The sequence below is a fragment of the Musa acuminata genome, chromosome BXJ2-9 (genome assembly GCF_036884655.1).
Source record: "Musa acuminata AAA Group cultivar baxijiao chromosome BXJ2-9, Cavendish_Baxijiao_AAA, whole genome shotgun sequence".
Classification (NCBI taxonomy): domain Eukaryota; kingdom Viridiplantae; phylum Streptophyta; class Magnoliopsida; order Zingiberales; family Musaceae; genus Musa; species Musa acuminata.
The window spans coordinates 9,025,579-9,044,889 of record NC_088346.1 but is presented as its reverse complement, the minus strand read 5'-3'; the positions used below and the strand labels follow the sequence as shown (position 1 = coordinate 9,044,889).

Sequence of the window (19,311 nt, the reverse complement as noted above, 5' to 3'; positions counted from 1 at the left end):
TGGGGACTTGAACTCTGGTCTCTCAGGTGAGAGCCCTGTATGGATGCTGCAAGTTGTACTAAAGCTTCTATGATAATAATTATTATCGACACAATGTCGCGACTTGTGGGACCCATGGAGGCTTCATTGACCCTCTCCAACAACTCCGGTAGGTGGAGCAGGTAAACGTCAGCAAAGTCTCTCTGTCAAATAAGAGATATACGAGATAGATAACGACAATCTTAGTGCCATCAATCCACGCCGATCGTCTTATCTTGATTCGTACCTCGAGGGATGGCGCGTGTCCGACTTCTGGCGATTGGCTCCAGTTGGCACCAGCATTCACCTCTGCTGCTTGCGTACAGATAAGGGTTTCGCGGACTGCCCAGTAATTACGGGGTGATGTCGCCTCAAATTTGCAGGGGTGATTCAGTCCGTCCGAAGAGCTGTGTTCGTCCCCGTGGCGCGCTTTCTCCATACAAACTTGCCCGCCTCTCTCTCTCTCTCTACATATATAAGCACGAGGAGAGAGCTCAAATCTCGCCGTCGCTCTCTCGATCACGAGAAAGCTGAAGAGAAGCCCTCGTTGATAAAAACTCTTCCCCTCCGCCCCTCTCTTTCCCTTCCAATCCGGGATTCCGGATCCCTAATCCTCCGTTCCAGTCCGACCGAACCGGCGTCCATTATCGTCTGTATCCTTTCCCATCTCTCTCGATCCCTTTCGCGCCTTCGATCCTCTCGTGTTCTTCGGTGTTTGTTTGATCCCAACATGGATCGATTTCTGGGGTTTGATGTGGCAGGGGTCACCGCTGGGAAGAGAGCGATGGAGAGGAAGAAGTACCCGATCCGCGCCGAGGATTACCAGCTGTTCGAGGTGGTGGGGCAGGGGGTCAGCGCGTCGGTCTACCGGGCGCTATGCGCTCCCCTCGACGAGGTCGTCGCCATCAAGATCGTCGATTTTGAGAGGAACAACAGCGATCTGGTGCGTTTGATCTAGTATTGACAATCATCTCGGTTCTTTACTCTTACTGTCTTTTGATTCGAGGAGAGAAATCGATCGGTTCATTGAGAATTGGTCCCCGATTTAAATTCAACAAACAATTTCATTATTGACTTAATTTCATGAATATTCGGTTGGCTATTCGTCAAATGAATAGATTCGTTCCTTCGTGGTATACCGATGATCAAATCAAATGACAATTCTTGCTGAAATATATCTGAAATTTTGCTTATGGCCGATTCAACTTTGCTCGTACATTATGCTGTTAATTTGATTTGACTAAGTTTTACCTTGGAATGATATGCAGATTTGAATATTTATATGTACCTTATAATCGTGTTCAGCCCATGATAAAAGAATGCGAACTGTTAGGAGATGATCCTCTGGTAGAACAAGTAGTTTAATGTTGTATATCATGTATTTATATGTTGATTTTTAATTCTAGAATCATCATTTGTCATCGACATTTATTAAAGTTTCTAAATTTCAGTTCCTTGTACCATAATGAATTCAATCATGTCCTGTCATCCTTCTCTTTAACAATTTTCTGACAACTTCCTGCAGTAATCATTTTTTCTCTGACGGTGATAGATGTGACCAAAAAGTTTAGCATCTGCTACTTATTGTTAATCATTTTATTTGCATGTGGTGGATAATACAACATTACAACTAAAACAAAACATGTTTCTATCGGTTCTCTGTCATTGTTTATGTATAATCCTAATTCATAGGGTATATTCAGGACATGTGTCATAACTTTGTCTACTTTATTTGCTAACCATTAACAGCCTCCAAATTTATTTGCTAATCATCAACAACCTTCAAAGATTTAGATTACTTTGCATATTGTCATGTTGTCTGACAAATCTTATAAATAATTTATCAATAATGTTAGTACATTTGTTGTCTTTTCTGGCACTAAATTGTAATTAAGCTATTTCTATATGATCCTTTCAGAGCAACATCTATCGTGAGGCACAAACTATGATCTTGATAGACCATCCTAATGTTCTCAAGGCACATTGCTCCTTTGTGAATGATCACACCTTATGGGTTGTCATGCCTTACATGGAGGGAGGATCTTGTCTTCATATAATGAAGTCTGTCTTTCCCAATGGCTTTGAGGAACCTATGATCGCAACAGTATTACGTGAAGTACTGAAAGGATTGGAATATCTTCATAATCATGGACACATTCATCGTGATGTAAAGGTATGACTGAGTTGATTCATCTTTACATGGACTTCATGGACTTTCTTTTCACCTGTTTGTCCTTATAATTATTTCCCTATATGTTTTTATTTTGACTGCCAATTGTATAATGACAGGTCATGTTATCTAGTAGTAAAAGATAGTTACCAAGGTTAAAATAAGAAGTTAATATAATGAATAAAATGTGCTTTTTCACTATGGGTTTATTTATCAATTTTTTCTCTAAGGAAATTAAATTTAACTTATTTTATTGCATATATAGGACAATATAAATTTTGTGACTTTTGTTAATCGAATCATAGAAACATGTATCAGATCATGTTATGCATATTTATTTGTTATTAAGTAATAATAGAAACATTTGATAATACAATATCTTCTAATAACTATATATCAAAAATCATGTTCAGTACGTTGTTCTAAGCTGTAACTTCAGAATAAGATGTCACATTAGCTTGATTATATTATCAAGGGAATGCAAAGATGTCACACACCTTATTCACATGATTTTGTGAGACATGCAAATTAAATTATATCTTTGGATGATAGAAATCATTTTGTGTTAGTTGGTGCCATAAAAATTTATGGGTTTTTCATGACATACTCACCAAAATGGGCTCCAGATTAGGTTTAACAAATTGACATGTTGCAATAGCTCTCTTTGTATGTTTTTGCTACTAGATAATGAACTGCTCTATGCTGATAAAGCACACAACTAGCCTTGGTGCGAGATTGTTTCATTATCAAAGCTTATGTAGCTTTAGAACCTATTCTATCATATAACCAAGTCAATCTTAACCTTGGACAAATTGGATTTTGACTAACCTTGGCAAGCCTGGAATGTGTTTTCTTAAAACTTGTGTAAGATGTTGATTCTTGTGCTATAGTAAATTTTAGTGATGTATACCTCAAGAAATTTTTTTATAGGTTTTTATCATAGGTATTGGTGTGCATATTTCAATTATCTTCTCATGAAACATTGATATGCCAGTTTTGTGCCATTTTTAGGCTGGAAATATTCTAGTTGATGCAAGAGGTAGTGTCAAGCTTGGAGATTTTGGTGTTTCAGCTTGCCTTTTCGATTCGGGTGATAGGCAAAGATCAAGGAATACATTTGTGGGAACACCTTGCTGGTGCAATGCTATTCTAATTAGAACTTTTTGTACGATTATCATCTAATATCCTCTGATTGAAAGTTGTGTTATTCTTTATATAGGATGGCACCTGAGGTGATGGAACAACTGCATGGTTATGATTTCAAGTTGGTCTACTTTCTCATTGTTAAGTCATTATTAATTATTGCATAGCACTTATTACAAATTAATGGCAGGGCTGACATATGGTCTTTTGGGATTACTGCTTTGGAACTCGCTCATGGTCATGCTCCTTTCTCGAAATATCCTCCGATTAAGGTATGACTTCTATCAATTTGGGATGCGCATCATTTGTCTATTGTATTTTTAATATTTTCAATTCTAAGCGTCAGCATGGGAACTCTGGACTATTCTGTTAAGTTTTCTTTTCATTTTAGTTATCCCTTATACGGATAGCCAAGAGCAATTGGAAGTTATCATATTAGTAAGTTTCATTTTTATTTATGAGGCAGTTATTAAATCAAGTCACTTGGCAGGTCTTGCTAATGACTTTGCAAAATGCTCCTCCAGGCCTTGACTATGAAAGAGACAGAAAGTTCTCGAGGGTATCATTCTATTATGCTTGATTGCATTCTTCTTATGTGGATGAACATCCAAAATTCTTGAACTCCACTTTTGCTGCTAGTCTTTTAGGGACATGATTGCAATGTGCTTGGTGAAAGATCCTTCAAAAAGACCTTCTGCACATAAACTGTTGAAACAACCATTCTTTAAGCAAGCTAGGTCTCAAGACTACATAGTACGAAAGATTTTGGATGGGTTGCCTACTTTAGGTGATCGCCATCAAGCCCTGAAGGTAGTGAATTGTGATACTAGTTTACCTATAGTTAATTTGGCATTAAAGTTTTTCATAAAGATTTTGCATTAAATATAGGCAAAGGAAGAAGATTTGCTTGCACAGAAGAAAATGCTTGATAGTGAGAAGGAAGAATTATCACAGGTTTGAGTTTTTTCACGTCTTAACCTGAGTTAATTGAAAGCATTTTTCTCTTTAAGTGATTCAGGATGAAGGAAATGCTTTGAGCTTAGGTTCTCTGACTTAATTATGTATTATATATCTATTTCTCTTTCCCTCTGCTCCAAACAATTAAAATATAAATGCCACTATGATGAAGCTAATACGTTCTTTTGATAAGATAGTTATTTTACCTTCTGCTCCAAGTAATTATTTTATCTAGATTTTTAAAGCATTATGCTACTAGAAAGTAATTTTTTTATGGTGAATAGATTGGATTAGCTATTAAGTACTTGTTATTATATGAAATGCATTAAGCTTTCATGGTAAAGAGTTTGGGTTATGATTCACGTTGTTACATATGTTTTTCACTTATTAGTAGTCTTTGATTCTTACAAAGGTCTCTGTTTTGTTTATAGAGCGAGTATAAAAGAGGAATTAGTGCATGGAACTTTGATGTTGAGGATTTGAAGGCTCAGGCTTCATTGGTAAGCATGAGTCCCTCTGTTCCTTTTTATGAATTAATTGCACACTGTTTTTGTGAACTACAAGTGTTCTTGTCAGATTCCAGAAAATGAGGAGATTAGGGACTCAAATGAACGCCACATGCTTGAGATTGATGAATTGCAAGAAAGAATATCAGAAGCCACACCTTGTTTCTCATCAAAGGATGGAGATGATGATGCGGTAATTCTTTATCTATTTAATATGGTGCTATTAGGTTCATTGGATCTTCATTTTTTAACAGCATTCCAAATCATCAGAAAAAAGTAATGTCACACGAATCAACTCTTTTGTCAACTGATCAACCTGGATGCAATCAAAGGTAATATATGAAAAACCTTATAGCAGCCACCCTTAACTTCTACTAAGTTTTGGTGGTTTAATCTTACATTATTTTTTTTAAGGTAATCATACTTACAACTAGTTTTGAACTCTGTTACTATCAAATTCATTACTTTCTTCTTTTTTCTCTCTCAGAAGCAAGTCTGATGGATTAAACAATGAATTTAAGACTGCTGGTTCTAGTGATGGAAATGTTCTCCAGAAAAACTTGCACTTTAACCACGAGGGAAACAGTTCTAGTGAAAGTTGCAGATCAGATTTTGATGAAAAGCGTAAAGATAATTTGTTTTCTCAATCTTTTCATGAACGGAGGCATTCTGTAAATCTGTGTTCAGCAGAACTTATCCCCTTATCAAAAGGAGAGAGGTTTGATATGTCCCCTACAGAATATAGCATAAGAATATGTGCAATAGTTCTGTTATTGTTTGTTTATTTGCATTTACATTGGTTTTATTCCCTCATTATTGTTTGTATTGATGTCATGTCTTATATATGCAAAAGAATTTTCCCCCTCAACCCAACTTTTTTATTGTCAATTATAGTTTAATTTATTTATTGTTGTGTGAAGTTTACAATTTCTACTAGGATGATGGTTAGCATTAATGACATTTGCATCACATACAAACTTTTTCTTTATTAGAGGTATCAGAAGTGGAATATCTCATAGGATTTAGTCCAAACTAGAGACTGAGAAGCTGCATATGTGAAAAACAAAATATATGACAAATTGATGAAACTGTTGATGGATGGAGGAAAAAAAAGGTGAAGTGATATTAGAAGCAGCAATTCTCTTTCTTGTTTTTCTTTTCTGAACTACATATCAGTCCTCCTAGAAGTATTTATGGGTGTTTCTTGTTAGAATAATGTTTGCTAATATAAATCCTATTATTCCTTCATTTAGTGCTTGAAATGAATCCCTTTTCCAGGTCAATACTTAATAGGTCTCTTGTGGATTTACCTGAAACGTATAAATGAATCACAGGAAAATCTTCTATGCATTGAGCTATGGTCTTCATTTACTTTAACTAAGTTTTTGACCTAACTAATATCAAGTACTTTATAGTCTGAAGAAACAAAATCAGCTCTTAAATATCGGAAATTGCAATGGAGAGTTTCAGACGGTAGTTGACACACCTATTGACGTGGTGCATAAACCATCTAAATCAGCAGGCAAGCAATGTAATTTTTAGTATTTTTAATGTTTTTTAATACTCTTTATTTTGTAACTTAGCTAACAAGTTGCATTTGTAGGAGTAATATCCCGATACTTTGCTCTGATTCAGATATTCTTGCTATATCAGGTGCTGATGATGTTGATGACAAATCAAAGCATCCACTTGTTCAGCGGAAAGGCCGTTTTAAAGTGTTGTCTGATAAAATTGATTTGGATAAGATAAGCTAATAAAAGTTGTCTGAACTTTATTTATTTTGGTTTTAAATAATTAATTCTGATATGGTTTATGACGACAACAGGCTCTTACACCTATTTGCCTTCAGAAGAGTCATAGTATGCAGGTTAGTGGATTACATTTTCATTTACATAGAAAAAGCATGCAATATCATATGAAATGGATTAGTCATTCCATCTTCTCACAATGGATAATTGTTGACTATGATTAGAACCAAAATGTTTGGGCCCTAATAGAATATCTTATGGAATAGGTAATAAAACTATATCAAAACCTCATAAGTGGTGCTTATTGCTGGAGTTGATCAATTTGATAATTGGAAATATGAGCTAGTTCTTTATGCCCACTATTTATTGATGCCAAGCTTTTTTTTCATTTGAAATTTGAATATTTTATAAAAATGTGGTGTTGTAATTGATGTCGATAGAATACAGACAATTTGAATGTCTATGTTTATTCCCAGCCTAATTCATGAAGAGGAAAAAGAAGATAAGAGAATGATATATGCTACTTTAAAGTGTCATGACAATCTTCAGAGTAGAGAACTGAAAGTTTTCTATCAGCACAGGATTTTCAGTAATGGTTGATGTCACTCTTATTTTGCAAATATTTCATAAATCACTTTTCGTAGACTTACTGAAGAGGAAAAGGAAGGAAGACCAGAGATTTTTTTTTTCCAGCAAGTAAAGATTTTTTAGACTGTTCATACTGTAGCATCATGAAATTCCTAGAGAAGGAATAGCAGGAGTCGCCTCCGAAAATATTTGTCTTGAAGGGATACTTTCAAGTTCCTGATTTGTTTGGATTGCTATTGGATCGAACTAGTCAAAACCATCAAATTTCATAGGGGTCCATCTAAGGCGGGCCAAATCTAAGTAAGATGTTTAATTTCCACAATATCGAGATCGAACATCAAGCCATGCTTTTGGTACATTTCTGTTTTTTCTTTACTGGTACCAGCTCGTAATATGTTATTTTTTTTATTCAAAAAATTCATTTTCTATCATGGTGTGTTGGTGCCCGACCGGTTTGGTGTATGCCGAGCATTGTGCTGGGTGTGCTACATGACTTTAGACCCTGGTTTTAATTTTGAAGCACGTAATTTAGCTATGATCGAGATCAACAAGGTTGCTACATCTCAGCAATGCCAATGTATGTTTCAAGGAGCATGAAACTCCTGATATTTGCTTTCTTTTCATCGGATGACTTTGCAAATTTGTTGAGTGCATAGGTGTTTTCTCAACTTCCTTCACCGAGCATACAATCATCAGTTGAAGCCGCATCAAATCTTCTTGGTTATTCCGTGTATCAGCATCTGCATTCCATTTTGCAGGCAAATATACTTCAAAGGGTACGAAGTTGGCATCTACTTTCTCTCCTAATCTGATGTTTATAGATCCTTAATATCTTCTTCCCTTTTCCTTTTGCAGGATAACATCCTTAGCCTGATGAAGCAACTAAGCCCTGGCGACTTATCATCGACATCCAATCCAGGCAGTCGTTCAACCGAGGGAGTCTCCATGTTGACATCATCGACTATAGTTACGGAGAAGTCTTTGGTATGCTAATAATGGTTTTCTATTGTGAAACAGATGCATCATACTTTTTGATCTTTTTACTACTAAGCCTGTGTGTTATTTTTATGTGTGCTAATTAATAGCTTATATGTTAAGTCTTAACATCATCGAGTGTGCTTTATTTATGTGGTAGGACACTTCTATAACTGGCAAGTTTAAAGGTTGGAGAGATGAAGACGCATTTAATTTTAAGAAGCATACATGTCACTCTGATGTATATAATTTTGATCGTCACTGGTTCTGCAGATGGAAGCAGCAACAAAGGAGAAGGAGCTGATACAGGAGCTTTGTGAGTTGCAGTGGAGGTATAATAACCCGCATTCCCTGGCTTCATAACACGCTTCTAAGCTTGTCGCATCTGACGCTTGTGCTTGGCACCGCAGGCTAATCTGCACGCAGGACGAAGTAAAAAGGCTTAGATTTAGAAATACTCAGTCCAGTGCATCGCATCCTCCCCACAATTGATTTCTGTAGCTGGTGACGAACTAACAGCAAAGCATTTGTTCAGGTGTAAGAACAGAACAGGTAAACCACCACGTCCTCCTCCATCGCTGCTGCTGCTGCTTCGGCAGAAAAGGAGGGATAGACGTGCATATATTGTAATGCCATTTCCACACTAAACAGATCGTGGAGGTGAGACAGTTTTGTATGTTTAATCGCTCTACACAACTCCTAAGGTTAATTAACATTTATAGTAACATCGTGGAAGTATAACTAACCTTCCACAGAGCATCTATGATGGTTGCGCCATAAAGCGTGGTAGAAATGCATTATATTTTCGAGGATTCATGCTACAAACGCTGTGTCATGATGTGTGGGATAAAGGAATCAACCTAACGAATAGGCATCGCCGATGAAATCCGCAACGCTGGGGTAACGGAGAAATTTAAAGAGGTCGCAATCTGTAGTGACGTTTTTTTTAACGTAAAAGAATCGAATAAATGAAGATAAAGAATGACATTTTTTATCGTTGAATTACAAAATGGAATATGAATTCATCAAAGGCCTCTTTCGATAATGGTTTCCACAGTGAAGGATGATGCAGCATGGATTAGAAATGGCATCGATACACAAATATTGCGTTCGAGCATAGAAAATGATAACTAAAATAAGCACAAGTAGCTTTCTTTTACCCCTTCATGAACTTTAACTATTTATATATTTTTTTTTCAAATCCATACAAAATCGATTTAATTGAAGACTTTGGAATTAAAAATATTTTTTGTTCATAAATCAATAAATCTAAATCTCTAAGTTTCCATTGGAGTAAAAAGAGAAGAAAAAAAATGAAAATCTCAAGCAAACAATCACGCTGGCACACGCTGACAAGGTTTTAATCAAGCAGTGACAGAGGAAGAGGATGATACCTCCATTTTATCAGCAGCAGCGGAGTATTGAGAGACCTCTGGAATGCAGCAGACCATCATCAACCAAATCGAGCAATAAAACATGTCAATACAGGAAGACAGGCATCTCCTCGGATCTTTTCCCAGCCCCTGTGCATTCGAGAAACATGGTGATAAAATGAATCACGCGGATGGTTGTTGTATCCGCAGCCCGCTATGTACACTACAGTGAGGAGTAAGAGGATTCACACGCTAATCTTTGCACAAGCAACAAGCTCTCCGGTCCATGAAAACCCATTTCCGTCGATCAATCTTTGTGCAATCACCTGTCGCGTTTTGTTTGCTTCACAAGTGTGCATAGACTCCTTTGTGTTGCAGTCCGACATCCTCTTTCCATGCGTCAGCAGTGGTAGGACCAAGAACGAGCACAGCACAGGATTAATTTGGATCATTGGAGACGGTCTCTAATAGATTGACTTCACGCTCCAAGCTCCACGAGCACTCGTTCGACTTGGTGACATTTAAGCTGTACTCCCTGAAGTAGCCATTGCGAGTGATGATGAAAATGGATGCCCTGATAGATAAGCACAAGACAACAGTAATGCCGCTTTTAGTTGGAACCGGTAAAACCATGAACAAGCAACAGGTGGATTAACTCAAAATAAATAACCTATGTTTAAAACGAACTGTCCTATGGTAACTCCTGTCAGCCTCATTTATCAGTCCGATATGACATGTTACAGAAGTCACACAATAACATGATTGCGAAATCAAATCCATGTCTAGGAAACGTGATTAGATCTAATAGCAAAGAAACTCTGTCTGTAACTTCATGTATCCTAAGGTAGAAAACCAGACACAATGATGTTGCCATTAAAGTCTGATTATAAAAGCTTTAGGTAAGTACCACAACAGTCATGCAATGAGTTAACCATTTAATCAACTTCGCTAAAATTGCACAAAGCCACACCGGATGTAATCCATCCAACCTGATGCTCAATTATATCTTAGAACTACAATGCTTCCCTATCTGTCAACAATAGATAAGTAGAGAAAATGATGAGCAGTGACTAATGCAGTGTTAATATGCTGCTTCAACCAAAAGCTAACAATATAAGTGAACTTGCAGTGGCTGCCCGAATAAAGAATTGAATTACCCCTTAAATCTTGTTTTTCAGTGCCACATAAACCAAATGAGACAGTGCTTATTTCAATGGCTTTAAATATTAGTCAAATGATGATATACTGAGGCAAAAATAGAAAAAAAAAAAAAATAATGGCCTGGTCAGTTTAACATGCTCTAATATTTATGTTTCATATGGCTTACACATGTCAACCATGTCACGCATAGCAGTGATCCATTCATCTTTGATGAACAAAACAAAGGACTAAACAGAAAGAGCAACTAAATGAAAAGTCATGCTAAAGGCTCTGAACATTCATTCAGCAAAAAAACTCACCGAAAACCAGAAACTCCAGGAGCACTTGAAATATTGTCAATGCTGTGGATCCTAACATGGCTGAAGAAAAGAAAGGAAAGAAAAATAAGAGACTAAGCAACCAATTAACTCCTAGAAAGTAATGAAAAAAAAAATCCACGATAGCATAGTTTCAGCTTGACCTTTTGACACAGGCAGGGACAACATTGTGTAGAATGTGATGATAAGCATGGTCAAAGGCATCACTCAATGTGTCAGGGATCAAAGAACCAATTACTCTGTTTGGTTTTCTTCTGAAAAAAGTGGAGGAGAAGATGAGGATGAAGCACCAGATATCAAAAGCTTAGCAATTAAAAGACCACAAATACATGAGCTAGTTTCCCAGCATAGCTGTAAACTCCATTGTCATGTGCAGATGAATTCAATTGCAGACACACAACTTTCTTTCCAACCTTTGCTTTATTGCAGGTCCCAACAAGAAGGCATGCAAAGAGCCTGATGAGCTTGTGGCAACAAGAACTTCTGGTACATCAGCACATGGTCCAAATGATAGGGAATAGATTGTTGATGGATATGTTCCTCTCCGGAAACTATATGACTGCAGAACATCAAATAAGATTAAACATATATAATATGCATTTCAATACATGAGATCATTCCAAACAATCTAGGGATATCAAACTTTAGATTTGCAGCAACCTCAGTGGCTTGTGAAACTAGGTGCACTCTGATAATTGTTCCTTGCTGAGAAGCTGTTGCCAGATATGTGCCGCTAGAAGAGAATATCATTGCAACTAATGGTGATCTATGGGCATCAATCTGTTGAAAGAGTACACAGCTCTCAAAATCATAATTGTAATTTCCATGTACCATTCATAGAAGGTTATTTATTATGGAAAATCAAGGACATCAAGAATTATTAAGCAGAAACATTAAAAATGCTGTCGTAGCAGCAGCAAGAAATAGATTAATCAATTAGGAAAATACAGTTAAGGATGTTCGAGAAAAAAGATCAGAAGCAGTCCACAAGATTAATACAAAGGACTGGAGAAAATACTGGTTTCAAAATGTTCTAAATCTTGTGCACAAGATCAGGAAAGAGGAGGATACATGGCTCCATTAAATTAACAAGTTCATTTAAGAGAATATATGCTCTAATAGGTAAAATAAGCTACAAAAAAAGAGTGCCAAAAGATTCTTCGGAAAGGAAAAAGAAAAACTTATGATACAGGCTGAAAGAGAAATTGCTTAGGCCTAGGGATAAAACCAGAACACACTAAAAAGCAAAAGCCAAACAACATTCATGTAAATGGGAGGGAAGCTTATCGAAGCAGATATACTGCAACTAAACGCTCAGTTTTGTTTCATGAAATTCAAGTCTTCCAAATAAGTCAACAATGCTGTGTAAATCTCCCAATTTTAGAGAGAATTTTGTGCTTCTCTGGTCAGAAAGTGACACTTGACACTCAAAATATACGAAGAAATGTTAAATGAACTTTTAATATGGAGTTTCTTTAAACTGGCATAACAACACATCCTTACTGATATGTTATGCTACTGAATTTACATAGTGAAAATGAATTTTTTTTTTCGACAACCTGACAGACTGATTGGAGTGCAACTGTGTTGTAAATTAAAACAGATCCTTTAGTTGTACTTGCTGGAAGAGCCAAATAGCAACTTTCCGATCCAGGAGAAAATGCACAGAGTCCTGGAAAAGAAATAGTTGGCTATTAAAGACATGATAAGCTTAACCTGACCAATTATAAAGTATAAGTTTCTACAGTTTCCATAACAATGGATACTGGACAGAAAATGATACATCTAAAATATGCTTACTATTATCTAGCAAGTAATTATGAGAAAATGTATCAGAAACAAAGAGGATAAACATATGAGAAAAATATAAGGATTTACAAAATAACATACTCCTCTTTTAATAAAATATAACAGGAAAGAAAAAAGGAAGCAATTCAATCATTGACTTCTTCAATCTTGGTCTGCTATCATTTTTCGAACATGGATCAATGTTTCTTCTTTTATGTGATCATCTGTCTGTTCTTTGTTGAAGACACTAGAATTGAAATTTTATACTAAACCATGATGGAAGATACCAGGATTTTTTTGTTCTTTCCAATAGTCTACCAACAATTTAGCATAACATGCATTGGCCTAGCATAATGATTCTTATATTGCATACAACCGTAAACTACTCCAGTATAAACACAATACAATTAGCCAGTAACCACTGCTTGATACCTAGTAGGAAAGTCCCAACATTATGTATAAAAACTCTAATATTCTGCTCGATGTGCAAGCTAGATGAAGTATTCATGGCTTGACATGTTGACCCAATTCAAGATAACAGAGCAAGAAAAATATTTATAGTGCTTTGCGGTTTGCATAAAGTCCCATATGCAAGTGAAAATTTGGCAAAATCAAAGATGGGTTAGAGAAAAAGATAGCCATGATCCAACACAACTTGCCAAGGTACCATGATAAAATACTTTTTGCGTGACCACTATCTCCGAAAACTTAAGCTAGCAAGATATAGTCCACCCTATATATGAGATTTTACATGCAACACATCAAAAATGCTAGGCATTTCAGTATTAGGTCAAGAAAGGAAACAAAATTCAGGTGCTATCATTATCAAAATCTTAACAATTTGATGGTATTTATAACAATAATAATGAGAAAGAATATAACAGGAAAAATAAAACTAATTATATAAATATGGCTTGGTCCAAGAAAAATCAATTTGCTTTATCCCACTTCCACAGCTTGTTAAATCAAACTTATGAAAAATCTATTGTCAATGCAACACTAGCTTGTGAAAAATTCCAATGCAAACTAAAGTTGAGAATATTGTCAACTAAAGTGTAAAATTCAAACTAAAGTGTAAAATTCCAATGCAACACTAGCTTGTTAAGAATATTGTCAATCATTAAGCATAGGGGTTTCATTTTTAAGAAGATAAAACTCTGAAGTTGAGGCTCAAGTAAAGCAACTTGGCCATTGATAACCCATTGATAAAGTATAAACACCAAAGTTAGATGAACAGGACCATGGAAATCTAAGCTCTAAGATCTATTGATCATCATCTTCGTTAATAACCCATTGATTTCCACCACGACAATAGAAGGAACAGTGACAACATAGTGAAGCAAGACCAGCATTAATGTGTCATTTCCACATTAAAAGGGTTAATGCTTCGAGTATTAGCAAAAACATTGGCTTAGATGCTTCAAAAACATTGGCTTAGATGCTTCGTGGTAACTTAAATAGAGAATTCTATAGAGAAAGTGGTAACATTTCTTTTTTCCAAAATAATGACAAGGAGAATTGTTATGACCTTTGTTGTTTGGCACAGTATCAATTGTCTCCAGAATAACAAGGCTGTTCAAGTCATAAATATACGTTTTATCTCGCAAGATGACGATAAGCCTGCATGGTGTAGTATGATGACATTCAGAATATCATGAAAAATCATAAAAATATACTCTTGCATCTTATATATCAAACAATCAAAAAGCAAACTAATTCAACAAATTACAACTCCAGGCATACACTAATACAACTCCCATTGAAGGGTGTCAACTTATAAAGAAGCTATAATCACAAGGAAATGTAACCTGTAGCTTATGCATTCACAAATATGTAACAGTTACATGTACAAGTTGATCATAGGTACAGCAAGATATACAGGCTTCTTTCATGAAATAAGGAGCATATTTATGTACGTGAAGTTGAATTTTAAAGAAAGTAAACATTTTTCAAGGAAATATTGCAGTCAATTTTGTGAGTATCCAGTCTAAAATATAGTTGGCAATGATGCAAGTCACATTGTAACGAATGGGAATAACAAGCAATGGCATTTCTCATGGGCCAGTTCAATTTAACCTTTGGTTTGGTGGAACTTATTAGATAGGATAAACAATTAATAAAAATTTGGTTAGCTCTAATAATCTTTCCCTTTTAAGCAACTGCAATATTTTCTCAACAAGATGCAAGCTAAAAGATAACAATCTGCCACACATAGCACCACAAGCATGTATATGCATTCCTCTTTTACATTTATCAGCTTGATGGACTGCATATTTCTGAACCAATTTCTAATTTAGTCTAAGTAACAACTTTGTCATAATTGATACTAAAAAACAGGAAAGAACTATGAAGCAAGCTGGCTGCTAGCAAAAAAACTCTAAAGATGAATTGGATTCTTTGTTAACAGAAGAATTTGATGTCAAATTGATGTGTGCTTAAACTTCAAGGCTTAGTAATTCATATATCATTCACTTTGTATCATCTGAAAGTCAAACTGAATGAAGAAAATAATGGATCCAGTAGGGTAAAAATATGAATGCAACAAAAAATTACATAAAAAACAAAAATAATAAGGCAAAATATATGATATATATAAAACAAGGTAGTTTGCAAGCTTCTTAAGATCAACAGCCAACACATTATAATAAGCACTACAGAAAGAGAAGAAAGTTTCAGCTTAAAGATTCAAAATTGTAGGTAACAGGTGACATGTATATCTAAAAATGTTTAAAGGTTTGATATTTACAATTAACATAATTACTTATAGTAAATATTTACATAAAAACCATGCAGTTCCATTATTTGCATCTATTAGAATCTATTGTTGATTCTCAGACTGTTATATACAAGCTGCAAAGATCTACCTCAACCACTGAGGAGATTATAAAGGAAATGGTAAGCACAATGGTTCAGTAACAACCTTTTTCTGTTAAGACGGACAGCTACGATCGATGTCAAGAAATTTAACTCTCTGAGTGCAGATCCAGTCAGAGTATTGAAAAGACAAAGTTTCCGAGGAGATAGTGATGGCTGTTCGAGTCAAATCAAAGCATAGCCAAACAAGAGTTTGTATATCTGTAGGCCAATAAGAAGGCTCATGAAAGCATAACTTTAAAACAAACGTGCTCGAAGTACCTGCTCCCCTGCCCCAACTATAGCAAGAAGATTTGTGCTAAAAAGCATCTCAACAATGTTGAATGCACCAACAGCTGTGAACACGAAACAGAATTAAGTTTTTATTTCTGCAACAAGACAAGAATACAAACAAAGTACTCTCCTTATCAAATTAACAGTATCACATATCAGACTCTTGCTTTTGATAATCTACAAAAATGATTGAACAACTACTTTCTTGTCGAATGTAATCTTACTGATAAATGTGGTTTGTATAAATATTCGATGGTTGAGCAACATCTTGTTAAACTGTGAAGGACCTTTTAATAGAAATAGTTTCTACAAATATAGATCCAGCTTTTTGCACACATACAGAGAATCCTATTTTGCTTTTGGCTAAGGAAATATTGTTATCAACCTTTTACTTGTACAATCATGACATTTTATTACCAAGCCTAGTAAAATACATGGTGTAACACTGAGAGATCCATTTATTCATCACTTTATTACATCACCATGTTGCTACCAGATTTCATGGATAGCCACTCCATTGCAGATTGCCACCTTGTATTATATGTATCATCTCCAATAAAATCTCTCCAAATTGCTTTCAAATACTCGAAGATTTTGAACATTGAGGTACGTTATTACAAAATTATACTTGAGCAATTGAATTAGGGTTTGGATATGCATGTAACTAGGCTACATCCATCAGGAAGTATGGATTTAGACTAAATTTGTATGGATTTGGCCTAGTAAGATTCCTTGTCTTATATACATCATCTCCAATAAGGTCTCTTCATAATCCTTTAAATTATTTGAACCAAAATTTTGAACCTTGAGATACACAAATATAAATTTTATTCAAAAGTAGTGGAAGTACAACCTAAATTTACATGTAGTTTATTAAATTTACATGGAGTCTAATTTGCGATGATCTACACCAATCTTGAGCAGATTTACACAAATTTTGGCCAGATATGCATAAATCTATCTTAGATCCATGCAAATGTAGGTTGAATCCTATAGGAACTAGACTAGATCTTACTGGATCTAAGATAAACATGCACAAACACAGCTTACATTTAAATATATGGATGCCAAATGCATGTAGATCCGAACTTAATTTACCAACAATGCATGCTTGAAATGAGCATCTTTCGCCTTAATCTAAGCAAAAAAACAACTCCTAAGAAACAAAAATAAGTAATAAATATGGTTGCAAAATTCAAATTTATTTTGAAAATTCCAAGTTTCCTCTCAAGAATCTGCCCCATAGGAGGAGAGAAATGCTCTAAAATAAAAGATATTTGAGAAATTTGATGGAGAAAGTAAGCAATTTGAAGAAATCTACAAAAGAGAATAATAAAGAAAGGAAAGGAACTACTAGTAAAAATAAAAAAAAGGGAATCAGATGAGGAAGAAGGGAAAAGGGTGGAAGTGTACCAACATTAAGCGGTAGACTTATTTTCTAGTACAACTAGGTATCAGAGCAAGACTGGGTAGTATGTCCTCTATGAAACTGGAACCTGACAAAATTGTCCGATCAGTATGCCGCCACATTTTTGGTATGGATTGATCCATCCGAAACTGGAAACCTTAAGTATATATTTCTTTTTTTCCTCTTTTTTTAATGGGAAGAGTTACCTGGTTTCCTTTAATTTGTCTGTTGAGAACTCAGGTTGCTCTGATCAGAACTTTCAAGTAGATGCCATAACCAGGTTATCAAGCAGGAGTGAAATCGTAGATTATGTTAAAGGAAGAAACAACATCTTAAATGCTTTCATAAGCTTACCCATCAGCGAGAAGGAAATGTATTGAATCAACTGCTGATGTCGTACAGCGTCAATCAAGAACCTCAAAGCTTGTCTTCCTCGACTTTTAAAAAAAATCACCTACCAATTGCAGTTTAATGAGCATCCATTAAAGGAGCCATGTTACTCTCTCATTTCTCCCATAGTCCATACAAGAATGTAGCTTAATCGCATATCTTTCAAATGATAAAATCACAGTAAGATACCAACTTTGTTGTGATTTCCCAACCACAAAGAACTTAGTTCAAAGGTCCACCAATGAATAAAAAGACTGTCAAAAGGAATTTGTGCGAACAACTGACAACGAGTTCTAGATGCTTCATTTCAGTAGTAAGACATCATTTCACCAAAGGAACACCAACCTAAAATGATAATTGCAAATAACCTAGAAGTGGCCACTAGCAAAAAACTTCCAACAAGACAATCATAAAAGTAACAGGCTTAGGTATATATAGCATTAAAGACTGCAGGGAAGCATGGCTGGTTCTGTGATCAACTCACCTCTTTCAAAGCACAATCTACCAGTCCGTGCATCAAAAAGCTTGAACCCATCTTTTGTTCCAACAGAAAACCAGCTGCATCACAACAAACAAACAATATATAGAATTCAAATATGCAGCCAAACAATCCCCTTAATTCTTCCGATGCAATCAAATTTAACAAAATCCCCAATATCAATTAGAATGGCAACTAGGTTCATTTCACAAAAGACTCGTTTAATCTGTGCTGATGTAACAACACAAAGTGAATAGGAACCACGATTTACGATCAAAATACTGCCGATTAAAATATGGAACGGGAATAGAGCGACACACAAATAGAACACCATTGATTAAGATTTCGGGCAAAAATAATCGAGAATCCATTTCCGCTACGCTCTTGAAGGTTCAAAATCAAGAAGGCGTCATCCTAATCGAGAAATACACTAAAAATATGTCGCATCCTATACGAATTCTCCAGCAAAATAATCTCTAAGGGAACGATGAACACTTGAAACCCTAATTCAACCGTAACCGCGACAGGGAAGGTTGCGTGGGGGCTTCACCTGTTGTCCTGGTTGAAGGAGGCGCAGAGGACCGGGGACGCCGACGGGGAGGCCCTGGAGCTGCTCGCCATTTCGGTCGCTATCGTCGGCGTTTCGCGGGAGAAGTTGCTCTCGCCAAGACAAAGAAGTCGACAGGGTTGGAAAGATATATATACATATATACATATATATATATATATATATATACATATATATATATATATATATATATACATATATATATATATACATATATATATATATATGTGTGTATATATATTTATATATATGTGTATATATGTATATATATACATAGATATGCATATGTATATTTATATTTATATACACCCTTGTCACCCTCGTTTTACCCGTAAGAAAATTAGAAGCTAATATGGGCCCCATGTGGGACTCTCAGCTTTGTGTCAATTGATTCTGACAAAGACGAAAGTGGGGACCGCTGAAGGTGAGTTGTAAAGTATGTCTTGCTGGTGGGTTGGTTTCTCCAAGGACGTGTTCTTGTTCAACTGTAATAAAGCGATTGAAGTATATTTTAAGGGCGAATTTCTGGAAAAAAAAAACCTTTAAGTTTCTTATTTTTGGCACAGCATCTCAAGA

The 19,311-nt window shown here is 35.6% G+C and overlaps 2 protein-coding genes across 7 annotated transcripts; one reads left to right on the top strand and one right to left on the bottom strand.

The window, feature by feature from the left end:
- The first annotated feature begins 366 nt into the window (after window positions 1-366).
- On the top strand, window positions 367-8,921 carry LOC103997857 (serine/threonine-protein kinase BLUS1). Of its 3 annotated transcripts, none has more exons than XM_009419184.3 (20): window positions 367-667; window positions 780-961; window positions 1,937-2,191; window positions 3,200-3,324; window positions 3,408-3,452; window positions 3,522-3,603; window positions 3,822-3,890; window positions 3,971-4,141; window positions 4,220-4,285; window positions 4,720-4,788; window positions 4,865-4,987; window positions 5,065-5,126; window positions 5,282-5,512; window positions 6,210-6,316; window positions 6,448-6,539; window positions 6,620-6,661; window positions 7,787-7,906; window positions 7,986-8,114; window positions 8,379-8,437; window positions 8,516-8,921. In XM_009419184.3, exons 2-20 carry the CDS (start codon window positions 803-805, stop codon window positions 8,595-8,597), a joined length of 2,088 nt encoding a protein of 695 aa, XP_009417459.2. In that variant the 5' UTR covers window positions 367-667; window positions 780-802; the 3' UTR covers window positions 8,598-8,921. The 3 variants fall into 3 exon arrangements, with proteins under 3 accessions (XP_009417459.2, XP_018686847.2, XP_064981536.1); XM_018831302.2 differs by having other exon boundaries at window positions 6,210-6,325; XM_065125464.1 differs by lacking the exon at window positions 5,065-5,126 and having other exon boundaries at window positions 4,872-4,987; window positions 6,210-6,325.
- Window positions 8,922-9,480: 559 nt separating this feature from the next.
- On the bottom strand, window positions 9,481-18,857 carry LOC103997856 (autophagy-related protein 18b). Of its 4 annotated transcripts, none has more exons than XM_009419181.3 (12): window positions 18,718-18,857; window positions 18,174-18,247; window positions 17,654-17,753; window positions 15,880-15,953; window positions 15,665-15,774; window positions 14,273-14,364; window positions 12,516-12,628; window positions 11,617-11,736; window positions 11,370-11,515; window positions 11,100-11,210; window positions 10,939-10,998; window positions 9,481-10,052 (listed from the first exon to the last, which is right to left on the bottom strand). In XM_009419181.3, the coding sequence occupies exons 2-12, from the start codon at window positions 18,222-18,224 to the stop codon at window positions 9,917-9,919; spliced, it is 1,113 nt and encodes a 370-aa protein (XP_009417456.2). In that variant the 5' UTR covers window positions 18,225-18,247; window positions 18,718-18,857; the 3' UTR covers window positions 9,481-9,916. The 4 variants fall into 4 exon arrangements, with proteins under 4 accessions (XP_009417456.2, XP_064981534.1, XP_009417457.2 ...); XM_065125462.1 differs by lacking the exons at window positions 18,174-18,247; window positions 18,718-18,857 and adding exons at window positions 17,305-17,387; window positions 17,506-17,555 and having other exon boundaries at window positions 17,654-17,733; XM_009419182.3 differs by lacking the exon at window positions 17,654-17,753 and having other exon boundaries at window positions 18,718-18,851.
- Between the last annotated feature and the right edge of the window lie 454 nt (window positions 18,858-19,311).